At 44.9% G+C, this 18442-nt stretch overlaps 2 protein-coding genes across 3 annotated transcripts; one reads left to right on the top strand and one right to left on the bottom strand.

The window, feature by feature from the left end:
- Window positions 1–188: 188 nt before the first annotated feature.
- Window positions 189–8009, top strand: tfap2e (transcription factor AP-2 epsilon). Of its 2 annotated transcripts, none has more exons than XM_028036694.1 (7): window positions 189–218; window positions 1235–1678; window positions 2743–2797; window positions 4054–4279; window positions 5625–5743; window positions 6463–6601; window positions 7260–8009. In XM_028036694.1, the coding sequence occupies exons 1-7, from the start codon at window positions 189–191 to the stop codon at window positions 7513–7515; spliced, it is 1269 nt and encodes a 422-aa protein (XP_027892495.1). In that variant the 3' UTR covers window positions 7516–8009. The 2 variants fall into 2 exon arrangements, with proteins under 2 accessions (XP_027892495.1, XP_027892496.1); XM_028036695.1 differs by lacking the exon at window positions 189–218 and adding an exon at window positions 327–744.
- Window positions 8010–9844: 1835 nt separating this feature from the next.
- psmb2 (proteasome 20S subunit beta 2) lies at window positions 9845–18440 on the bottom strand. The gene is made up of 6 exons (XM_028036700.1): window positions 18217–18440; window positions 16719–16841; window positions 16577–16647; window positions 10670–10832; window positions 10137–10186; window positions 9845–10027 (listed from the first exon to the last, which is right to left on the bottom strand). Exons 1-6 carry the CDS (start codon window positions 18305–18307, stop codon window positions 9926–9928), a joined length of 600 nt encoding a protein of 199 aa, XP_027892501.1. The 5' UTR covers window positions 18308–18440; the 3' UTR covers window positions 9845–9925.
- Window positions 18441–18442: the final 2 nt, after the last annotated feature.

Genomic DNA, 18442 nt, shown 5'->3' with positions numbered 1-18442 from the left:
TTTCTGCTGAAAAGTTCCCCCCCCCCCCCCCCATCCAGTCAAACTCCTGCTGCTCCTCTCCAGCAACCTCACTCCTCTCTGCACCTTCAGCCCGTCTCCTCCTTCTCCTCTTCCTCCTCCTCTTCCTCACTTTAACCCCTGCGCTGCAGCCACGCACCGAACCGCACCGAACCGTCCCGGACCGCAGGATGCTGTGGAAGTCCCGGACTAAAGCCGAGGTAACCCCCGCTGCTCTGACTGGTTCCGCTGGGTCCAGCCGGGTTCTCCGAATATTTTGGGATTTATTTGCCATCATAAAATCTGCAGAAAAACTGGAGTTTTATTCTGAAAATGTATTTTAGGGACAATGTTTTACATAATGTGTTTATTTTGTGAATCGTTCCGTAAAGTCATTTAAAGTAATACTAAAGGAAGAAGCGGTTCCGTTTGGACCGGAGTGTCCCTTTAAGACCCGCCGACCCCTCCCCTCTTCCCGCCGGGAGCGCGCGCGCCCTATAAGTAGCGGCCGCTCAAGTCCGCGTGTGTTCCGTGCGCGCGTGCGTCTCCGGCAGCAGCTTCCTCTCCAGCTCGGAACCCGACAGGTGTACGGCGAGCGGCAGCGGACGCTTTTCAGTTGATGGAGCGCTGAGGGGCGCGGGCCACACCTGGACACACCTGAGCGTCACCGGAACCTGCGCGTGCTCAGCGAGTCTCCTCCCGGGTCCGCGGAGCGTCCAGATGTTGATCCACACATACTCAGCCATGGTGAGTCAGAATGCGGGGCTGCGGCTGCGGCTTTAATTAAACTCCAGATTGCGCAGTTTGCGGCGGCGCTCTGCGGGTTGGATCCAGGTTGGCTGTCAGGAGAAACTTGTTCCGGACTGACCGGGTTTGGTTTGGCCTGGTTTGGCTGCGGAGAATCGACCCGCATCGACCCGCCTGACCCAGCTGCAGAAAGCCGATGCGGCTGGATGAGTGGATGCACTTTCTGTTGCGTTTATCCACGCACCGTGTTCACAGGTCACCCCCGCGCTCCCTGCAGCGGTGCATTAGCTGTCCTGACCTCTGACCTCTGGCTCCACAGGCTGCTGCTGCCACCATCACTTCAACCGGAAAATATTTAATTCACTTTTAAAAGTAACTTTATGTTTAAAATATTAAGATGTCTAAATATTTAATATTGATTTCCTTACACCTCTTGAGTAAACGTTAGTTTAGGTTCTTGCGGGTTTTCTCATGCGGGTTTCTCCTCCAGGAGCGGGCGGACGGACTCAGCGGATCCTCTCCGAGCGGCCGCCTGTCGCAGCTCTCCTCCCTGAACCAAGCCGCCTACTCCGCGGCTCCCCCGCTCTGCCACACACCGGCCTCGGACTTCCAGCCGCCCTACTTCCCGCCGCCCTACCCGCAGTCCTCGCTGCCGTACTCCCAGAGCCAGGACTCGGCCTACTCGCACCTGCCGGAGCCGTACCCCTCCATCAACCCGCTGCACCAGCACCAGCAGGCGGCCTGGCACTCCCAGAGGTCCCGCTCGGAGGACGGCGGCCTGCTGTCGCAGTCGCACCGGGCGCTGAGCCTGGACCCCCGGCGGGAGTACGCCGCCGTGCCGCGTCTCCTGCACGGGCTCGGGGAGGGCGCGGCGGCGCTGGGGGACGGAGCTCTGGGGATGCACCTGGGACACCACGGCCTGGAGGAGCTGCAGGTGACCCGCTACTCAACCTCCGCTTCAAAACCGGAACTTTAATTCTCAACTCTTAGATTATATAAGCATCACTGTTTAGATTTTTTTTAAAAAATACAATTACCTGATTTTTGTATTTAAAAAGGCCCGTGGACATTTTTTTTACTTTGTTTTTCAAAAATTAGAGTGGAAAAAAAAAGGATTTAAATGTTTTATTATCAGCAGATGTTTCTGTTTCGGTTTAATTCAGTTTCTGGTTTTTATTATTTTTGTAATAATAATGTTTATTTTATTTTATTTCAGGTTCCTAAAATCCTTTAGGCCCTTTAGAAAAATCATTCAGGCCTTTAAAACGGAAAAACTAAAATATTTTCATATAATGCGAGATAAAATTTTGCTTCAGTTTAAAATAATATTTAAAATACAAACAATATTTCCTAACATCTTGAAATTGTTATTTTATCTGGACTATAAATGTGGATCAACTCTCTCTCTTTTTTTCTTTTTGTCGTAAATGAAAACATTTTCTTTGGGAAATCACGTCCCGCTCGCAGCTGCGGCGCGTCCCGCCGCGGCGCACAGCGCAGCTGAACGACACTTTGTGCAGTTTTTTTGTTTTTGGCGCAGTCGGCCTCCTGCAGCAGGTGCAGCCGCAACAGAGACACGGCGAGACGAATCGATGCCCACGCGGCTCCACGCTCCGTGTTGACACGCAGCTTTGATTAATGACGTCAAAGTCACGATGTTACTTTGATATTGTAATTAAACCTCATATAAATATTTACAGTTTTTCTTCTGATTATTTATTCTCAAGTTGCGCAGAAATACAATTTGAATATTTGTTAAAAAATATTTAAATTACTATTTTTATTATTACTTTTGCTCCAAAATCAATTAAATTTCAGAATCAAATTTTACTTTTTATAGTGAGGCGGAAACAGAGAAGGACGATCTTTGACCTCAGACAGCGAGCACGTGGGTAGATGACGCTAACCGTGTGTGTGTGTGTGTGTGTGTGTGTGTGTGTGTGTGTGTGTGTGTGTGTGTGTGTGTGTGTGTGTGTGTGTGTGTGTGTGTGTGTGAAGGGGATGGAGGAAGGATCCGCCCTGGGCATCCTGGACCACTCTGTCATTAAAAAAGGTAAGAGGACAGAAGACTCTTCTGCGCATGCGTGCACCGATATAATTGTGTTCAACATGCTGGGGGGGATTTCTGTGTTTCAGGGCTCTCTAACACAAGTCCCACTAACACACACACACACACACACAAATCCGCGCGCGCACTATAAATAATTCTGTTTTGCTTTTTCATTTGAAGTCAAGAAGTCTCTAATACTGAGCTGCAGACTGCAGCCCAAAGGCACAGATTCTTAATGAACTGTTCATGGTCATATGAGAGAGAGAGAGAGAGAGAGTGTGTGTGTGTGTGTGTGTGTGTGTGTGTGTGTGTGTGTAGGGGAGAAAAGCGCAGGGAATGTGATAAAAGGGGAGTTGTGGATAAATTTGCAGAGGCTGATGGTCTAAAATCACCGTCAGCGACACTGAGGCCCAATAGAAAACCCAAACTGCTGCTGGGGGGGCAGGTGAGGAGGGGCAGGTGAGGAGGGGGAGGTGAGGAGGGGGAGGGGAGTAAGAACAGGAGTTCTGCCGGTTCTGGATTCGTTGCGTTTCCGTCTCTGGTTCAGAAACGGAGCTGATAAAAACACCTGGAGGCGTTTCGTTCCCACCTGGACGTGTCGCACGGCGGGGGGCGTGGCTTAGCGGAAAGGACTTCTGGGTTTTCATCGGAACCAGAAAGAACCGGCTGAGAAATCAGAAGATTTTACTTTAAATCAGAAACTAAACAGATTAAATGTTTTATCTTCTGATCCAGATTTTAAAATAATTTCCTCAATGAACAGAAACAGAATCTAATTTATTAAATAAAGATGTGAAAACTAAACACCCAGAATTATTTCCCTTTGGGATCAAGAAAGTATTTTTGATTTTGACTGAAGTGATTCGTCATCATCAGGTCAGCACAACGCCAGGCGGGAAAACCAGGGTCAAAGGTCATCTCCATTTGACATCCATCAGTCTCCATAGAGGAAGATTATTCCCAAGATAATAATTGTAAAACAAATGAATAATAAAAAGAAATTAAAATGATGAAAAAAAAACATTTTTTATTTAAAATAAATATAAAAAACTGTTGAAATATTTATTTAAAATAAGGTATATATTTTAGAAAGTATTGAAATAAAAACATATTAATTCATGAAAAAAATTAAATATAAAAATAAATTTAATAAACTTAAAATAAAAAAGGAAAGAAATAAAAAACAAAAAGAAGTTAATAAAAGTAATGAAACATTTTTAAATGAAACAAAAAGTTTTTTCTGACCTCCGTCCTCTCAGTTCCCTCCAAGCTCAACGGCTCCGCCCTGGCGGCGCTGTCCATCGGGAAGGAGGGCCTGGGCGTCGGCGCCGTGTCCAACCCGGCCGAGGTGTTCTGCTCCGTCCCGGGTCGCCTCTCCCTGCTCAGCTCCACCTCCAAGTACAAGGTGACGGTGGGCGAGGTGCAGCGCCGCCTGTCTCCACCTGAGTGCCTCAACGCGTCGCTGCTGGGCGGAGTCCTGCGCAGGTGAGCTGGGGGCGGGGCTTATCATTCTGACTCAATGTTCAGAAGTTAGCCGCTAAATCTGGAACAAACAGGAAGTTTATTTATCAATTATTTTGTTCACCAGAGATTTCCCAGGTTACCTGAACTCATCACGCTGAAACAGTTTAAAGATCTAAATGGGGATTGGTCCAAAATGACTTAATGTTTCAGCGATATTTATTTAGCCTCAAACTAAATATTTAGTTTGAGATATTTAGCTAGGAAACTAAATGTTTAGTTTGAAACTCTGATGCTTCTAAATAAATAAACATGGAGAAAATATGAGTTTGAAAAATTTACCCACATTTTTCCCTTGACAGGTTTAATAATCCAGATTATTGTTGTACATTTTTGACTAATTTTGCTGAAATGAGCTGCAGCTGAAAGCAGAACCTGGACTGTCCCGGTCCGACAGAGCAGAACCTGCAGCAGGAAGCTGAAATTCAGATGATTTATGAATTTTATCTGGATGTAAATCTTCCTTTAATTAGGCAACTTCACGTCACATGACCTCTCCTTCCTCACGTCTCCATGAGGCTTTCTTCTCTCAGATCTGCTAACGGAACCTGCGGCTCCGACCGGGCCCCAGAACTGGGTCATGGGACTGAATCACAAGCGAAGAAGTTTAATGAAGCAGCCTGAGGACAGCGGCGCCGCTGCGCTCTGAAACGCTTCAAAGATGTAAAAACCTCCCCCAGAAATCTGAAATTAAATCTCTAATCAGACAGATCTATTAAGATTTCGCACAAACTGAAAAATCAATCAATAAAACTAAAAAAACTGAATTCTCAGTGATTTAATATTTTATTAATGGAGCAATTTAAAAACACCATGAAGACAGGCGACTGAATGATAAATAAATCAACAAATAAAATACTAAACAGTAAATACTGAATGTCTGTAAAAGTACAGAAATAAATGAAATGTTCAGCAGCAGAAGCTGCAGCATCAGGCGGATGAATCAACATGGATCCGTCCAGAAATCTGGATCTATTTGTTCTGGAGGAGGAATACATCACCAAAACCCAGGAGTGAGGCAAACAGGGACATACAGAACTATATGGACCGGGCAAAACTAGAAATGAGCTTCTTTCCTGCAGAACCAGAAATAAAAAAAAACAAAAAGGAAAACTGATTTTTGTTTTTAGTAAAAATGCTAAATTATAGATTATATAAACAGAAGCTGAAGAAAATAAAAGAGAAGCGTGAAGAGAGAAACTATCAGAGCTGACATGAGACAGATTTCAGCCTCTCTCTGTTTGGCTCACACACCCACACACACACACACACACACCCCGTTCTGAGCGCGCTCAGTGTCGTCCCTCAGGGCCAAGTCGAAGAATGGTGGCCGCTGTCTGAGAGAGCGTCTGGAGAAGATTGGGCTGAACCTGCCTGCCGGGCGACGCAAGGCCGCCAACGTCACTCTGCTGACATCTCTGGTGGAGGGTAGGTGCACACACACACACACCCACACACACACACACACACACACACACCCACACACAGTGACCTGCATACACTCTGACAGAAACTCTCAGAAAGCTGTCCCTGCTTCAGCACACATGAACAAACAGGGATGACTCTGATAGCTGCAGGCGTATACACACACACACACACACACAGACACTGTGTGTGTGTGTGTGTGTGTGTGTGTGTGTGTGTGTATGGTGTCACAGCAGAGAGCTGTTAGAGGAGAGGGAGACAAACTAACACATTCAACCAGCTTCATACTGTTGAACTGGGATTCCTCTGCTCCAGTTCAGTTCACTGATTCAGAACTAGTTCATGTTCATAGTTCACCATCACATGTAAAATGATGCTTGGATAAAAAATCTGCAGGTCTGGATAAATGTGTGAATCTGGAAAAACGTCCAGAAACTTAATTTCCAGTCAGATTTATTCAGAGCAGGAATCTGTTGCTTCTTCCTACTGAGGTTCATTTTTCAGACAGAAACGAATCTTAAATTGTTCTGAAGCTCTGATTTACTTTGCTGTTTCATAAAAGTTTAGTTGAACATAGTTTGACTAACTGTATTGAAGTTGGTAAAGTGCATTAGCATTAGCATAGCTAATGTTTATAATTTGGTTTTTAGGATTAGCGCTTTTCAGTTAGCGGAGCCCGCCGCTGCAGATTCGGTTAACTCTTCCTCCTCTTCCTCCTGCAGGTGAGGCCGTCCACCTGGCCCGGGACTTTGGCTACGTGTGTGAGACGGAGTTTCCTGCCAGAGCCACGGCTGAGTACCTGTGCAGGCAGAGCGACCCGGACCAGCTGCCGACCAGACGCAGCATGCTGCTGGCCACCAAGTGAGTCCCACCATCAGACTGTCAGCTGATCACATGACCTGACAGGACAGAGCGAAGGATTTCACAGCAGCAGGTCAACATTTCTCCACCAAGCTCCAGTTATTCCACATTATAAATGCCCTGAGTAAATACGACCCAGGGCATTCTGGGTAAATACAACCAAAGCTAGCGTGCTAGCCTACCGCTAGCAGCAGAAATAGCTCCTGGTCTTCAGCCAAAGACTAAAGAGAAATCCTCCAACACTAAAATCTGACGCCTCCATCTTGTTTCCATCTGGTGAAGAAGGAAGTTGCTCTCAGTGTCTTCAGAGGTTTTTGTGTCGTTTCCTTCAGTGGTTCTTGGTGCAGCGCCCCCACAGGCCAGGAGGGGAACAGGTTGGTTTGGATCAGAACCACAGCAGAAGGAGGTGGAGCAGGTGATGGAGTTCTGGTTCAAACAAGCAGATAGTTCTACCAGATACCTGATGGTGCTGCAGACCATCAGGTATTTTAGTCATTCCAGCTAACTGATGGGAAATTTCAGTGGTTCGGCTTCAGGAACAATCAGAACCAGAACCTTTTCTACATCAGGGTCAGATCTCTAGTTAGCAGCAGTTTGAGGAAACCCATCATGGTTCATACCTTCCTGTTTGCTGTGACCTCCTCTCTCCTCTCTGCAGGGAGATCTGTAAGGAGTTTGTGGACCTGATGACCCAGGACCGCTCCCCGCTGGGCGGCAGCCGGCCCGCGCCCTGCCTGGAGCCCGGCATCCAGGGCAGCCTCACCCACTTCAGCCTGCTGACGCACGGCTTCGGCACGCCGGCCATCTGCGCGGCGCTGTCGGCCTTCCAGAGCTACCTGATGGAGGCCGTCAAGCTGCTGGACAAGGAAGGAGGGAAGGGCCACCATGACAAGCAGATGAAGCACCGGAAATGAGGAGAGCCCCGGAGCCACCTCCACCCTCAGGACCAGACTCTACCTGCCAGCCGGCTCCTCCCACTGAGGGGCGGGCTAACAATATCTGTACTTTAGGAACACCTGATGGCGCCGCATGGACCTCTGACCTCCCAGTGGGGAGGTTCTGGTTTGTTCCTGTTTCTGTGGACTCTCCAAGCCCCTCCCACCCACTCAGACACGCCCACTCCCACCTGAAGGCTCTGAATCCATATCCGACTCGGTTCTGGATCTACAGGAGTCTGGAACTGTTCAATCTGTAGTCCACTGCAGCAAGTGCTCATGGGAAATGGAGTCCTCTCAGTTACAGGAGATTTTTTATTTTCAGGTGTTCGTAACTTAAAGTAACAGAAATCATTTTGTACTTTCAGTGTGTGTTTATTATTATTATTGTTACTGTTATTATTGTATTACAACATAAATGTAATATATTATTAAAGAATTAAGAACTCGTTCATTCAGGAGTTTAAATCTTCTGCAGACTCAAAGTTGACGTTTCTACAACCCAACAGTATTGGCTAACAGAAGCAGAAGTTATGACTACAGAAAGATAATTTTATATTTATTTTTTATTTGTTTTTAACTACTTAGGTTAGTTTCATATTATTTCAGTAACCAAAAGAGATTGTTTTAAATGTAATGTCAAGGTATCATCGCCGGCTATGGAGCTATATTGGGGCCATAAAGTTTGTTCAAAGAAACAAAAATTGAAACTGAAAAAAAGTTTGAAATAGAATAGAAAAACGATTATCTGAAAGTTTTGAAACTGAAAATAAAAACCATTGAATCTGACAAGAAGTTTCATTTTTCTCAGTTTGGAAACTTTTTTGTTTACTTTTTTTTTTTTTTTTTGCAGTTTTTAAATTTTTTATTTTTCAATTTTTTTTCAAGAACAAACTTTATGGCCCCATTCAGCTCCACAGATGTTCTTATTGTGAAATGTAAGCGGAAGTTCTGTGTTGACTGGCGGAAGGAGAACTTATGGAGACGCCGCTAATGTTGGACCGGCTAACAGAATCAACCTGCCGTTATTACATGGAGGCTTAATATTTTAAAACACCGAGCTGGTGAAGCTAATTAAATAAATACATGTCAGTCCGACTCCAGACAAGTTAAGCTAGCGGCATTTAAAAACAAGACAAATGACGGATGTTAATTTGGTCCAGTCGGATGTGATCTTAATTAAAACTTTAATTTTGAAAGGCCTACTTCCTCTTCATTCATACCTACTGGAGTTCAGCGGATCTTCCGGATCCAGATCTCGTTGCCGCCTGAAAGGCTAAAGTTCCCGGGAATCTTCTGGAAGGTTCTCTGTGGTCCAGTTCTTCCCATCGGGGAACCAGAACCTGCTGTTTAAATTACTGGGTCCATTTAGAGCGGATCATTTGGCTCCGTGTTGTTCCCTTTACCTTAAGATCCAGCGTGGAGCTGCGTGGAGCTCCGTGGAGACGTCACCCCGCTGTTCTCAGTAACTTCACCCGAACGCCTCTCTCCTCCACCCATCTGCTCGTCTCCCACCTCCCCGGCTCACTTTATTTAACCAAGACGAGACTCTTTCAATCAGTGCTTTCCAGGGAAAACACACATAAACACACTCCTGTTCCTACCTGCCGCATGCCCCTCCCCCACCTGGTTCTGACACTCAGCGGGCCGCTCTCCGCCTCCCGGCGCCTGCAGGCAAACATATGCTGCTCTTCCCGTCAGATTCCGCTGTGTTTCATGTTTATTAATCACCTGGCTGCGACTCTCTCTCTCTCACACACACACACACACCTTCGGCTGGTTCGGGCCCAGTTACTGGTGTTAAACTGGTTCAGACTGTAGCAACCAGGTCCAGTTCGGAGCTTCACGGGAAACCAGTTTTATTCTGAGCGGGAAAAAATTTAAAAACTCAATAAGTCTTTATTTAGAGACTAGAAATAAGTTTGAGTTTATAATTAAGTCGTAACTTCACAGTGATAATTCTGAATCATAACTCAGAATAAATCATTTTCTGCAGCCATAATTATGAAAATAAAAATCTATTTCAATGAGTCAATTTTACATTTTTAAGTCATAACTGGGGATAAAAGTACTAATTACTAATTTTATTAATGGAATTATTTCAAACTCAACTATGATTTATTTTATTTGTTCTTCCATGCTGCGTTCACTGAACCTCAGATTTCTCTAACATCTCAGGTCAACAATGACGGTTATTTACATCTGTTGTGGTTATTTAGCCTCATGAACCGGGTCAGAACCAGAACCCAAACCGGATCAGACATGCAGCCAGGCTGACGAGTCGATCTCAGATAGAAAGAGGAGGAGCTGGTGTGTCTGGGGATTTTTATTGGAACAGAAACAGAACAAAAGGTCATCGGTATAAAACTGGATCTGGGTTCTGGGTGGATCACTTGGCGGTCAGCGTGATCTTCTCCATGTCGTGGATTCCATCTTTGTCGATCAGACGGACGTTGAAGGAGGGAAGGTTGAGGATGAAGCGTTTGTTCAGCTGGAGGAGGAAGAGGAGCAAGAGGAAGAGCAGTTAGCATCATGCTAACAGAACCGGCTAACTCTGGTCCAAACAACTCCAGAGATGCTCAGGCTGGAGGAAGACTCACTTCTTCAACACATTTCCTCAGCAGCTCCACGGCCTCGTCCCGGCTCAGGTCTGCAGCACAACAGAACTTTCTTTAACAGAACCACAGCCCGATACGTTCTCAGCCCCGCCGGGTCAGAACCGCCCCGTAACGAAGCTGGTACCAGTCAGGGTTGATTTCAACAGAACATCCAAGTACCAGGCAGACCCAGTCGGGTCCAAAGCCACATGCAGACAGTTTATTTAAGAGAAGCCGGAGCAGTGAGGTCTGGACAGGCGGTTCCCCCACCGGGTCAAAGGTCAGGACAACAGGAAGAAACAGAAACGACTTCCACTGAACGGCTCAGTCCAAACATTACAGAACCGGACCTTCAATGATTTAATTCATTTATTACTTTAAACGTTTTGTGGACGTTGGAGGTTCTGTTGCTCTCACATTTACTTTTATTCCCTTAAATTATTTTTTATTACAGTAAAAATAATAAACGCTGAAGCTCAGCCTGTTGTTCTCGATGCTGAGCGTCCATCAGGAAGACAGCGTCTCTCTGCTCCTACCTGGTCTGTAGTACCGGTCCAGGATGGACAGGGTCAGGAACGCTCCGTATCCGTGGGCAGCAAACGGCGCCTTGGCCAGCGAAGCCATGTAGTCCATGTAGAAGAGGCCCGGCCCGTCGGACTCGTCGTGTCCGGCCAGCAGCAGGTTGACGTGGTACGGAGTCTGCAGGAGGACGGACACCAGGATTAGGGTTCTGGATGTGGTGGAGAACAATAATAACTCCACTTAAATAGCAGAGGAATAAACTGAGGTCATGTTGGTGTCTGAACATTCACAGAACTGGACCAGAACCGGGTCAGACGTCAGGGTCTGACTGGGCTTTCTGGCTCCAGGGTCTCTATTGGTTTGGAACGAATCATCCAGGCTGTAAAGATGTTTCATGAGATGTTGATGCTACGCATAGCTGCAGCTAACAGGAAGTAGAGGTTGCTAACAGGAAGTAGAGGTTGCTAACAGGAAGTAGAGGTTGCTAGCTCTTAACTCTACCCAGTCCTTTTTGATGCAGTCGTTTCCAAAATTACAGAACTTAGGACATTTACCTAAGTAATATTAGCGACTCCAGACTCCCCCTAGTGGTCTGGAGGACTTCTGTTTGGTGGAGAAAGGTTTCATATTTGCTGTTCTTGTAATTTGCTGTATTTTCTATTTTGCTTGTTTTCTGTGGTTGCAGCGTTTTTTTGTATTTTGAAGTTTGGATCATCAGAGTGTTTTCTTTGACGATGAAGATGATCTTCCTCCTCCACTGATGGATCCACAGGAAGCTGAGGTGATGATGGCGGTTTTCCTGCTTCCTGATTGGCTGAGTTCCCAGTAAACAGTAAATTGTTTTATGAGGTGGGAGGGGTCAGAGGGCAGGAGGGATGGGGGGGGGGAGCAGTGTGACATCTGCTGGGAGTCAGCACCCCTGTTGCTCCTCCGTCACCCCCTCCTCTTCCTCCTCCTCTTCGTCACCCTGAGCCCTGGAGAAACGCCAGCGCTCATTAAAACTTCTGAACTCGTCCCCCCTCCCCCTCCCGTTTCTGTTTTTAAATTACATCTCCTCTTCCTCGTCTTCCTCATCGGGAGAGGTTCTGGTTAAACGGAGCAGCAGGACGGGTCGCTGCAGTCAGAACCGCCTCAGAACTCCAGGTGGACCCTCCGGATCTCTGCGGAGCTCAGAGTGTCTCCAACACACACACCGATCCCCAGGTGTGTGTGTGTGTGTGTGAGGGCGTGAACCCCCCAGCTGGCAGCCGTCTCTCCGGCTACACTAACAATAACACTTGGCAGCAGAACCAGCAGACCCGGCTCAGAGGGAACCAGCACCTTGTTAACCCGACACCTCCCCCCCACAGGGTGACACCAACGTCTCACCTGAACACACCTGCAGAGTGAGGCTGCGCTACAGAACCGAACCTTGCTAGAACACACTTGTCCCGACCCGGTTCAACAGCCAGGCCATAAGGCGCTGCAGAACCAGAACCAGGACGATAAACTACTGTTACTCTGTGGAGGTTCTGTTCCACAGAACGGGTCAGGTGAACGAGAACTCAGTCTGTGGATATTTCCCACACATTTACTCTGATATTATGAGAATTTGTCATAATTATCAGTTTTAAAGTCATAATAATGAGAATAAAAATCACAATTACAAAAAGTTATAATTCCAAGTTTTAGTCATAATTTTGAGATTAAAGTCAATAATTGAGAATAAAAATAAAGATTACAAGTCATAATTATGAGTTTTAAAGTCACAATTTCTACTTATGAAATCAAAATAACAATAAATGTCATAATTGTGAGTTTAATTCTTGAAATTCTGACTTCAAACTGAACCTCAGGTTTCTCCAACACGTCTCTGGTCAACAGTGACTGTTGGTCAGTTCTGTTGTAGTTAAACAGCCTCATGAACACGAGTCAGAACCAGAACCTAAACCAGATCAGATATAATCCATCTGAACATGAAAGTTCTGGAAGAGAAACAGAACCTCTTTAATGTCTCTCTCGGGTCCGATGAATAAAAAATGTCTGCTGCTGAGCGGTCCGGTCCATTAGTGAGGCTGCCGCTACAGAACGGTCACTACTTCTGACCGGCGGCCATTAAAGGCCACCGGGTCGAGCCGAGCCGGGTCGGTCCGAGCCGAGCCGTTATTAACCAGCTTCAGTTAATCATCTGAAACTCTCCAGCTGAAACGCTCGTACTCGCCGTCCGCCCGGAGGCCCCGCTCTTTTTTACCGCCATTCCTCCTCGATCTGCTGAATTAATAGTTCATCTGCGCCGGAGCCGAGGCGCTGCCTGCAATATGGCGCCTCTAATTATTTGCGCCCATTGCGGGCCTGTTATGGCGAATATTTCCCCAACCCATATGGGCCGGGGCTGGATCAACGAGGGACCAGCTGCTGAAGACACTCTGGTTCTGCTTTATCAGAACCAGATTTCTGCTTTATCAGAACCAGAGCAAAGTCCGAACCGCTCCGTTTCTACTGCGCTTAGCTTCCCGAGGTGCGGCGCGAGACCTCAGGTGGTTCCCGCCACTCGGCCTCTGCTCTCTGAGCGCATGCGCAGCCCTCCAGAGGTTAGCCGAGTTGTTTATCTGGGCGGCAGAGCGAGGCGCCGCCGCCCGGCTCTGACTGGAGCTAACTACGCCTCTCTGCGGCCCGGAGCCTCCCGAGGCCCGGTGGGGGTTCATCTGTAATGTGTCCTGCAGGAATAAAGTCTGGAGCTTTAACAACATGAAGCCGATGTTCAACTCAGCGGCACGGAGGAGGAAGAATCATTGATAAAAAAATGAAATAAATAATAATCACATTTTAAAAGCAACAGAAAGCTGCTAATAAACTTAAAAGGATTTTTAAACTCTCAACTAGCCATTTTATTACAATTTTGGTTACAGAGACTTCATAATTAATTTTATTTTTTGTTTCTGTTTTGTTTATTTGTATTGGATATTTAAAATGTCTCTCAGTACCAATGTTAAATCTTCATTAGAAATTAGAGTTCATTGGTGTTTGAGAATGTGTACTTGCATTATTATCCAATTATATTACTATTAATGTCAAAACAACAATATTATTTATTCCAATAACTTCTGGAACAATTTATTGTCCAGCAACATTTGTAACTGTGACAGGCCCACACCCGTTTTTTACCCCCGTTCCCGCCGTACTCCTGTATTATTATTTTCCCGTAAATGTTCTGGATTGTGCCGCCGCTCTCACAGGTCTTACGGTATCTTGTACAATTACCTCCCCCGGCTCTAATGTTATTACGTTACTCTATGCTCGCCGCCACCACGACATATACCGTATTCTGAAGACCAAAACTTGAACATGAACAGGTCTATTTAACAAAAACTCTAATTTACTATAGGATCTAATGAAATCCTTGTTATTTAAGCTAATCAAAGGGAATAAACCTAAATAATTCCTCATTAATCTGTTAAAATAGTTGGAGACCTTCTTGGACCAGAGACTCAACATGTTTCTAAAGCCAATAATTAGCAAGAGTCTGGAGGAGGAAGAGGAGGAGGAGGAGGAGGAAGGGATAGCTGGAGGAAGGTGTGGGAAGCAGCGGAGAAGCTTCGGTTTGTCTCCACTCCTGAGACGCTGCAGCGTAACGAGCATCTTCATCACCGTGAGGCACAGCAGCATGAATATCAATGATATCCTGCACAACACGCTCAGCCTTGACTGAACAAACTGATCCTGATCTTACAGGTCCCTGTGAGCCTCTCCCCAACACACACACACACACAGCACCTGTGTGTGTGTGTGTGTGTTGTTGTCTGCTGCGCCCCCTGGGACCTCCTCCTCCTCCTCACCAGGCAGCCCCTCCTCCATGTGTCCCACATTCCCTACTCTGCCTCACTAATTGTTTTTTGTAATTATTTTCACCCTCTGCTATTGTGACAGGCCGCGGCTGCACCGCCGCAACAAATTAGCAACAGAATCGAGTGGCAGCGAGGCGGACGGATCAACTGGCGAGTCGGACGCATGCAGCAGATCAGAGTTCATCCTCCCACCCAACCTCCCTCTGCTGTGACACTTTTTATGCACAACTCACTTTTTACCAACAGTTGGGACTTTGTGTAAAATGAAATAATTAGCAAATCATTTGCACCCCATATTTAGCTGCAGAAACATGTTCTGAGTGACAAACTGTTGGTTTGTTGGATTCCTGCAACACTTTGTCTGATTAAAACGTGTGAAATGATTCGTCTGCCGGCACAAACTCTGATACCCAGACGATTAAACAACTCCTGAACTTCCTGTTGGTCCGAGGTTCTGACGGGTCGGACATTAGGGAAGACGACAGGCTTAAAAATAAAATGTTTCACACCAGATCCGACTTTAAGCAACTTTTTTCCCCCACTCAAGTTACTAATGAGAGAAAATAGTTTCAAAAAGAGTTTTTTGTTTCAGCCATCCTTTCTGTGAGTTGGAGTATCTGGGCCAGCCTTCAGAAACTGTTTCATTTTGAGAATATAAACTTAATATTAGTGGAATAAACAATTTTACCAAAATTATGAGGAAAATGGTTTAATGAGGAAAAAAGCTTCTAGTTATCAGAGTCTGATGTGAGAAGCTCGGGCTGTCTGGTTTTCTTCCAAATAGACTCAGTTGTTTATTAATAAAAGTCCAGCTAATGGTGATAATTTGATGTCGATGTGTTAAAACTTTTACAAAAATCTGTTTTCCATATCTGTTAAATCTGTCATCATGTTGTTACAGTTTGTTATGAGTCGGATAATCTGTGAAAAGATCGATCCTCTATGAGCTGCTGTTGCTGTCTGAAGAAATGCAACGCTCCTGACCGAAAACAACCAATCAGAGCTAGGAGGCGGGGCTTAGCGCTGTCAATCATCCTCATGCACATGCTGCTAAATGTGCTAATGGCAGAGAAACAACTCACCTTTCCAGGAAAACTACTTATCTGCAGTCATCAGTGGCTCTGCTAGTTAGTCTGACCAGTTCATTAATCGTCGCTGATGGATGAAGTCGATTTGTGGCCCAGCCCTACCGGAGAACAGAACTTGGTCCAGAGAAGGTTCTGGATGTGAAGATTTGTCTGATTTGTCTCAGTTCTGTGTTTCCATTAGAAAATGTTTGATTTGTTGGTTTTCTGCGTTTAGAAGATGAAAACGTTGAAGCTAACCTGATGTAGCCTTCAGACCCGATGGAGACGCCGCTACTCGCCTCATCATCAGAACAGAACATGGCTGCACTTCCATACATCTGGTCCACATGTATTATATACTTACAGTCTTTATTTCTAATTATTAAAGCTGCAGAGAATGAAAACCAGGATATTAAAAAGGAAAAATCATTTCTTCAGTAGATTTACTGTTGTGGATTTTCCTTTAAACATAAGATTGAACGCATAGCTAAAGGTAAAAAACATTTGTTTTAGTCATTTAAATTTATAACTGCTTTAAGACCAACTGAGTGTTAAATATTTTTTGACTCTACATGTTGACTGTTCTGGATGATTTCATATTGATGCTGAATCTCTGCCATTAACACAGAACCTGTTGGTGAAGACTTAAAGTGGGAACTGCTGTGGACTCCAACTTCTGAAAATGTGTTTTTCTGTTTGGTGTGAAATAGAAGCTGTTCTACTAATGTTTTTTCTGTTTGCAGATTTTTTGAATAACCAATAGTCTGTCATTTGTTTTGCTCTTTATTTAAATAAAATCTCTTTTCCCCCTTTGTGATCAACAGCATTCAGTATTGAACTGAACCTAAACTTAAGAAAACCAGTAGAGTCTCACTTGATGATGTAGAAGTCAGGTAAAATGCAGTATGAGCATTCAGACTGCAGATGCTTTGAAAACTATCGGATACGATTTAGTTTAATTTTTCTTAGGGTGAAAGGTCAGATTTGGTTGCGTTGGGCTGCTGGGTGACCGTAGCCGTCAACTGCTTACCCGGCTCCGTAGATAGTCTGCCAGGTTCTTCCGGGTGAAGTTTGCTGCTGCTGACGGACTCAGTTCATAACCTGGAAATCAGAAGGAGGATGAAGCACCAGCAGCGGATCTGAGCTGAGGACAGGAGACGGCGGCGGCGTACCGTTCCTCATCTTGTAGAGCTGGACGTTTTTCTGGATGTACTCGGCGAACTGGACCGTGTCTCCCGCCTCGCCCACGCACAGCAGCAGGATCTTCTCACTCAGCTTGAACATCTTGTCGTAGTCTGCGAGACAGCAGAGCGACCGTTTGGGCTCAGGTTAATCAGAACCAGAACCTATCAGGGAACACCAAGACTGGAAAACCAGGAAATGTTTCTGTCGCACCATTTCTGCAGTAATTATCCCTCCCCCACCTGTTGCTAAACACTGCAGAAATGCATTTCACTTTCCTTCAGATATCAGAGAGACAATGTGGCTGTTTGGAAATATTTCAGAGTAGTGATGTGAAAACTAAATTAACAGCAGCCAACTCTTGTACAAGCAACTGACTGCAGATAGACTGACTAACAAGCTGGTTATACTGGTGTTAACCTGTAAGGAACGGAGGACATGCAGTGAGACAATCCTATTTACATGAAAACTACCTCAAAACTTACAGGGAGTTTAATCTCCATGTTGCTTTGGTCCAACTATTAATCTTTATCAATTTTTATCCAGTTATTAAACTGATAATCTCGACTTGACTCATTCTAATGCATAGATTTATTAAAGGCAGCTCATATTCATATTCCCTTATTTAATCAGGTAAACCCCGTTGAGATCTAGATCTCATTTTCAAAAGGGACCTGAGCAAAATATTTGCAATACATAGCTCACATGGGTTCTTCTGTGGATTTTATGTCTGCTTTAAATTAAAGTTTAAAATGGAGTGATGCAAATTTCAGCAAATAAAAGCTACTTTATGAAGACATGAAATTTAAAAAAGTAAATTTCCAGAGAACATTTATGTGTTCAGTCCTGATTTAAAGAGAAAACATGAATATAAACGAGAGAATGTTGACTGTCTTGTTTTCCCCTCAGCAGTTCTTCACCTCAGTGAAAGCTGCATTATTATTATTATTATTATTATTATTATGTGGTTTTAAACTGAGTTATTACTGACTGTTATCAACCTGTTATGATCAGGTGGTCTGAGTCTCTGATAGAGGAATAATCAGGAAAAGTTCTGGGCTTTTTTCATAAACAGCTTGGTTGTTTTCAACAGAAACAGATCAAGTTGCTACCAGAATGACAGAAGCAGCCACGACTTTCACTTTCATCATGTTAGCGTTAAACCTACAGGCCAGGCCGGGGTAAATGTAGCAAAAATCACCTTCAAATATGATTAAATATTAAGAGCCAGGAGAGTTTGGAGGATAAAATTAAAGAGCACAATAACAGTTAATAAATTTAATGTTAACAACGCCGTTAGCGCAATTTTTCCTCAATTTTTCCCCATTAAGTATAATAAAACTCTCCCGTAAATTACATAACAACAATAAAACCATAAGACTCCAGTTATATTTTATAATAAGAGCATTAAAATGTAAACAAAGACCGAAACAAGACCTAAATCCACCGGCAGAGCAGATGCTAAGCTAAGCTAACGAGGTAGCATACCGTGTTTCATCTGAATAATGCTGCTGGCAGCAACATTATCAGCAGCGACGAGCACATAATCCGGTCCCTGAATCCCGATTAAATATTCCATGATGTCAAACGGGCGAAATGTGAATTATTAGAGGAAAACAGAGAAGATGAAGCAGTAATGGAGCTTCTCCTGTTCGGATTACACAGCAAAAGTTAGCTGGAGTTTAACTGTCGCAGCCTGAGTGCGTCATCAAGA

This window comes from Xiphophorus couchianus, chromosome 13, assembly GCF_001444195.1.
Source record: "Xiphophorus couchianus chromosome 13, X_couchianus-1.0, whole genome shotgun sequence".
Classification (NCBI taxonomy): Eukaryota; Metazoa; Chordata; class Actinopteri; order Cyprinodontiformes; family Poeciliidae; genus Xiphophorus; species Xiphophorus couchianus.
Note: the sequence above shows the minus strand (reverse complement) of the source record. Positions and strands in the feature narration are given on the sequence as shown.

Excerpts from the sequence above, each read along its gene's own strand:
- tfap2e (XM_028036694.1), top strand. The coding sequence starts at position 189 with ATGCTGTGGAAGTCCCGGACTAAAGCCGAG. Across the intron at positions 4,280-5,624 it reads CTGGGCGGAGTCCTGCGCAG|GGCCAAGTCGAAGAATGGTG; the intron begins GTGAGCTGGGGG and ends GTCGTCCCTCAG. Across the intron at positions 5,744-6,462 it reads GCTGACATCTCTGGTGGAGG|GTGAGGCCGTCCACCTGGCC; the intron begins GTAGGTGCACAC and ends TTCCTCCTGCAG.
- psmb2 (XM_028036700.1), bottom strand. The coding sequence starts at position 18,307 with ATGGAATATTTAATCGGGATTCAGGGACCGGATTATGTGCTCGTCGCT. Across the intron at positions 16,648-16,718 it reads GCTCTACAAGATGAGGAACG|GTTATGAACTGAGTCCGTCA; the intron begins GTACGCCGCCGC and ends TCTGATTTCCAG. Across the intron at positions 10,028-10,136 it reads TGAGGAAATGTGTTGAAGAA|CTGAACAAACGCTTCATCCT; the intron begins GTGAGTCTTCCT and ends TTCCTCCTCCAG.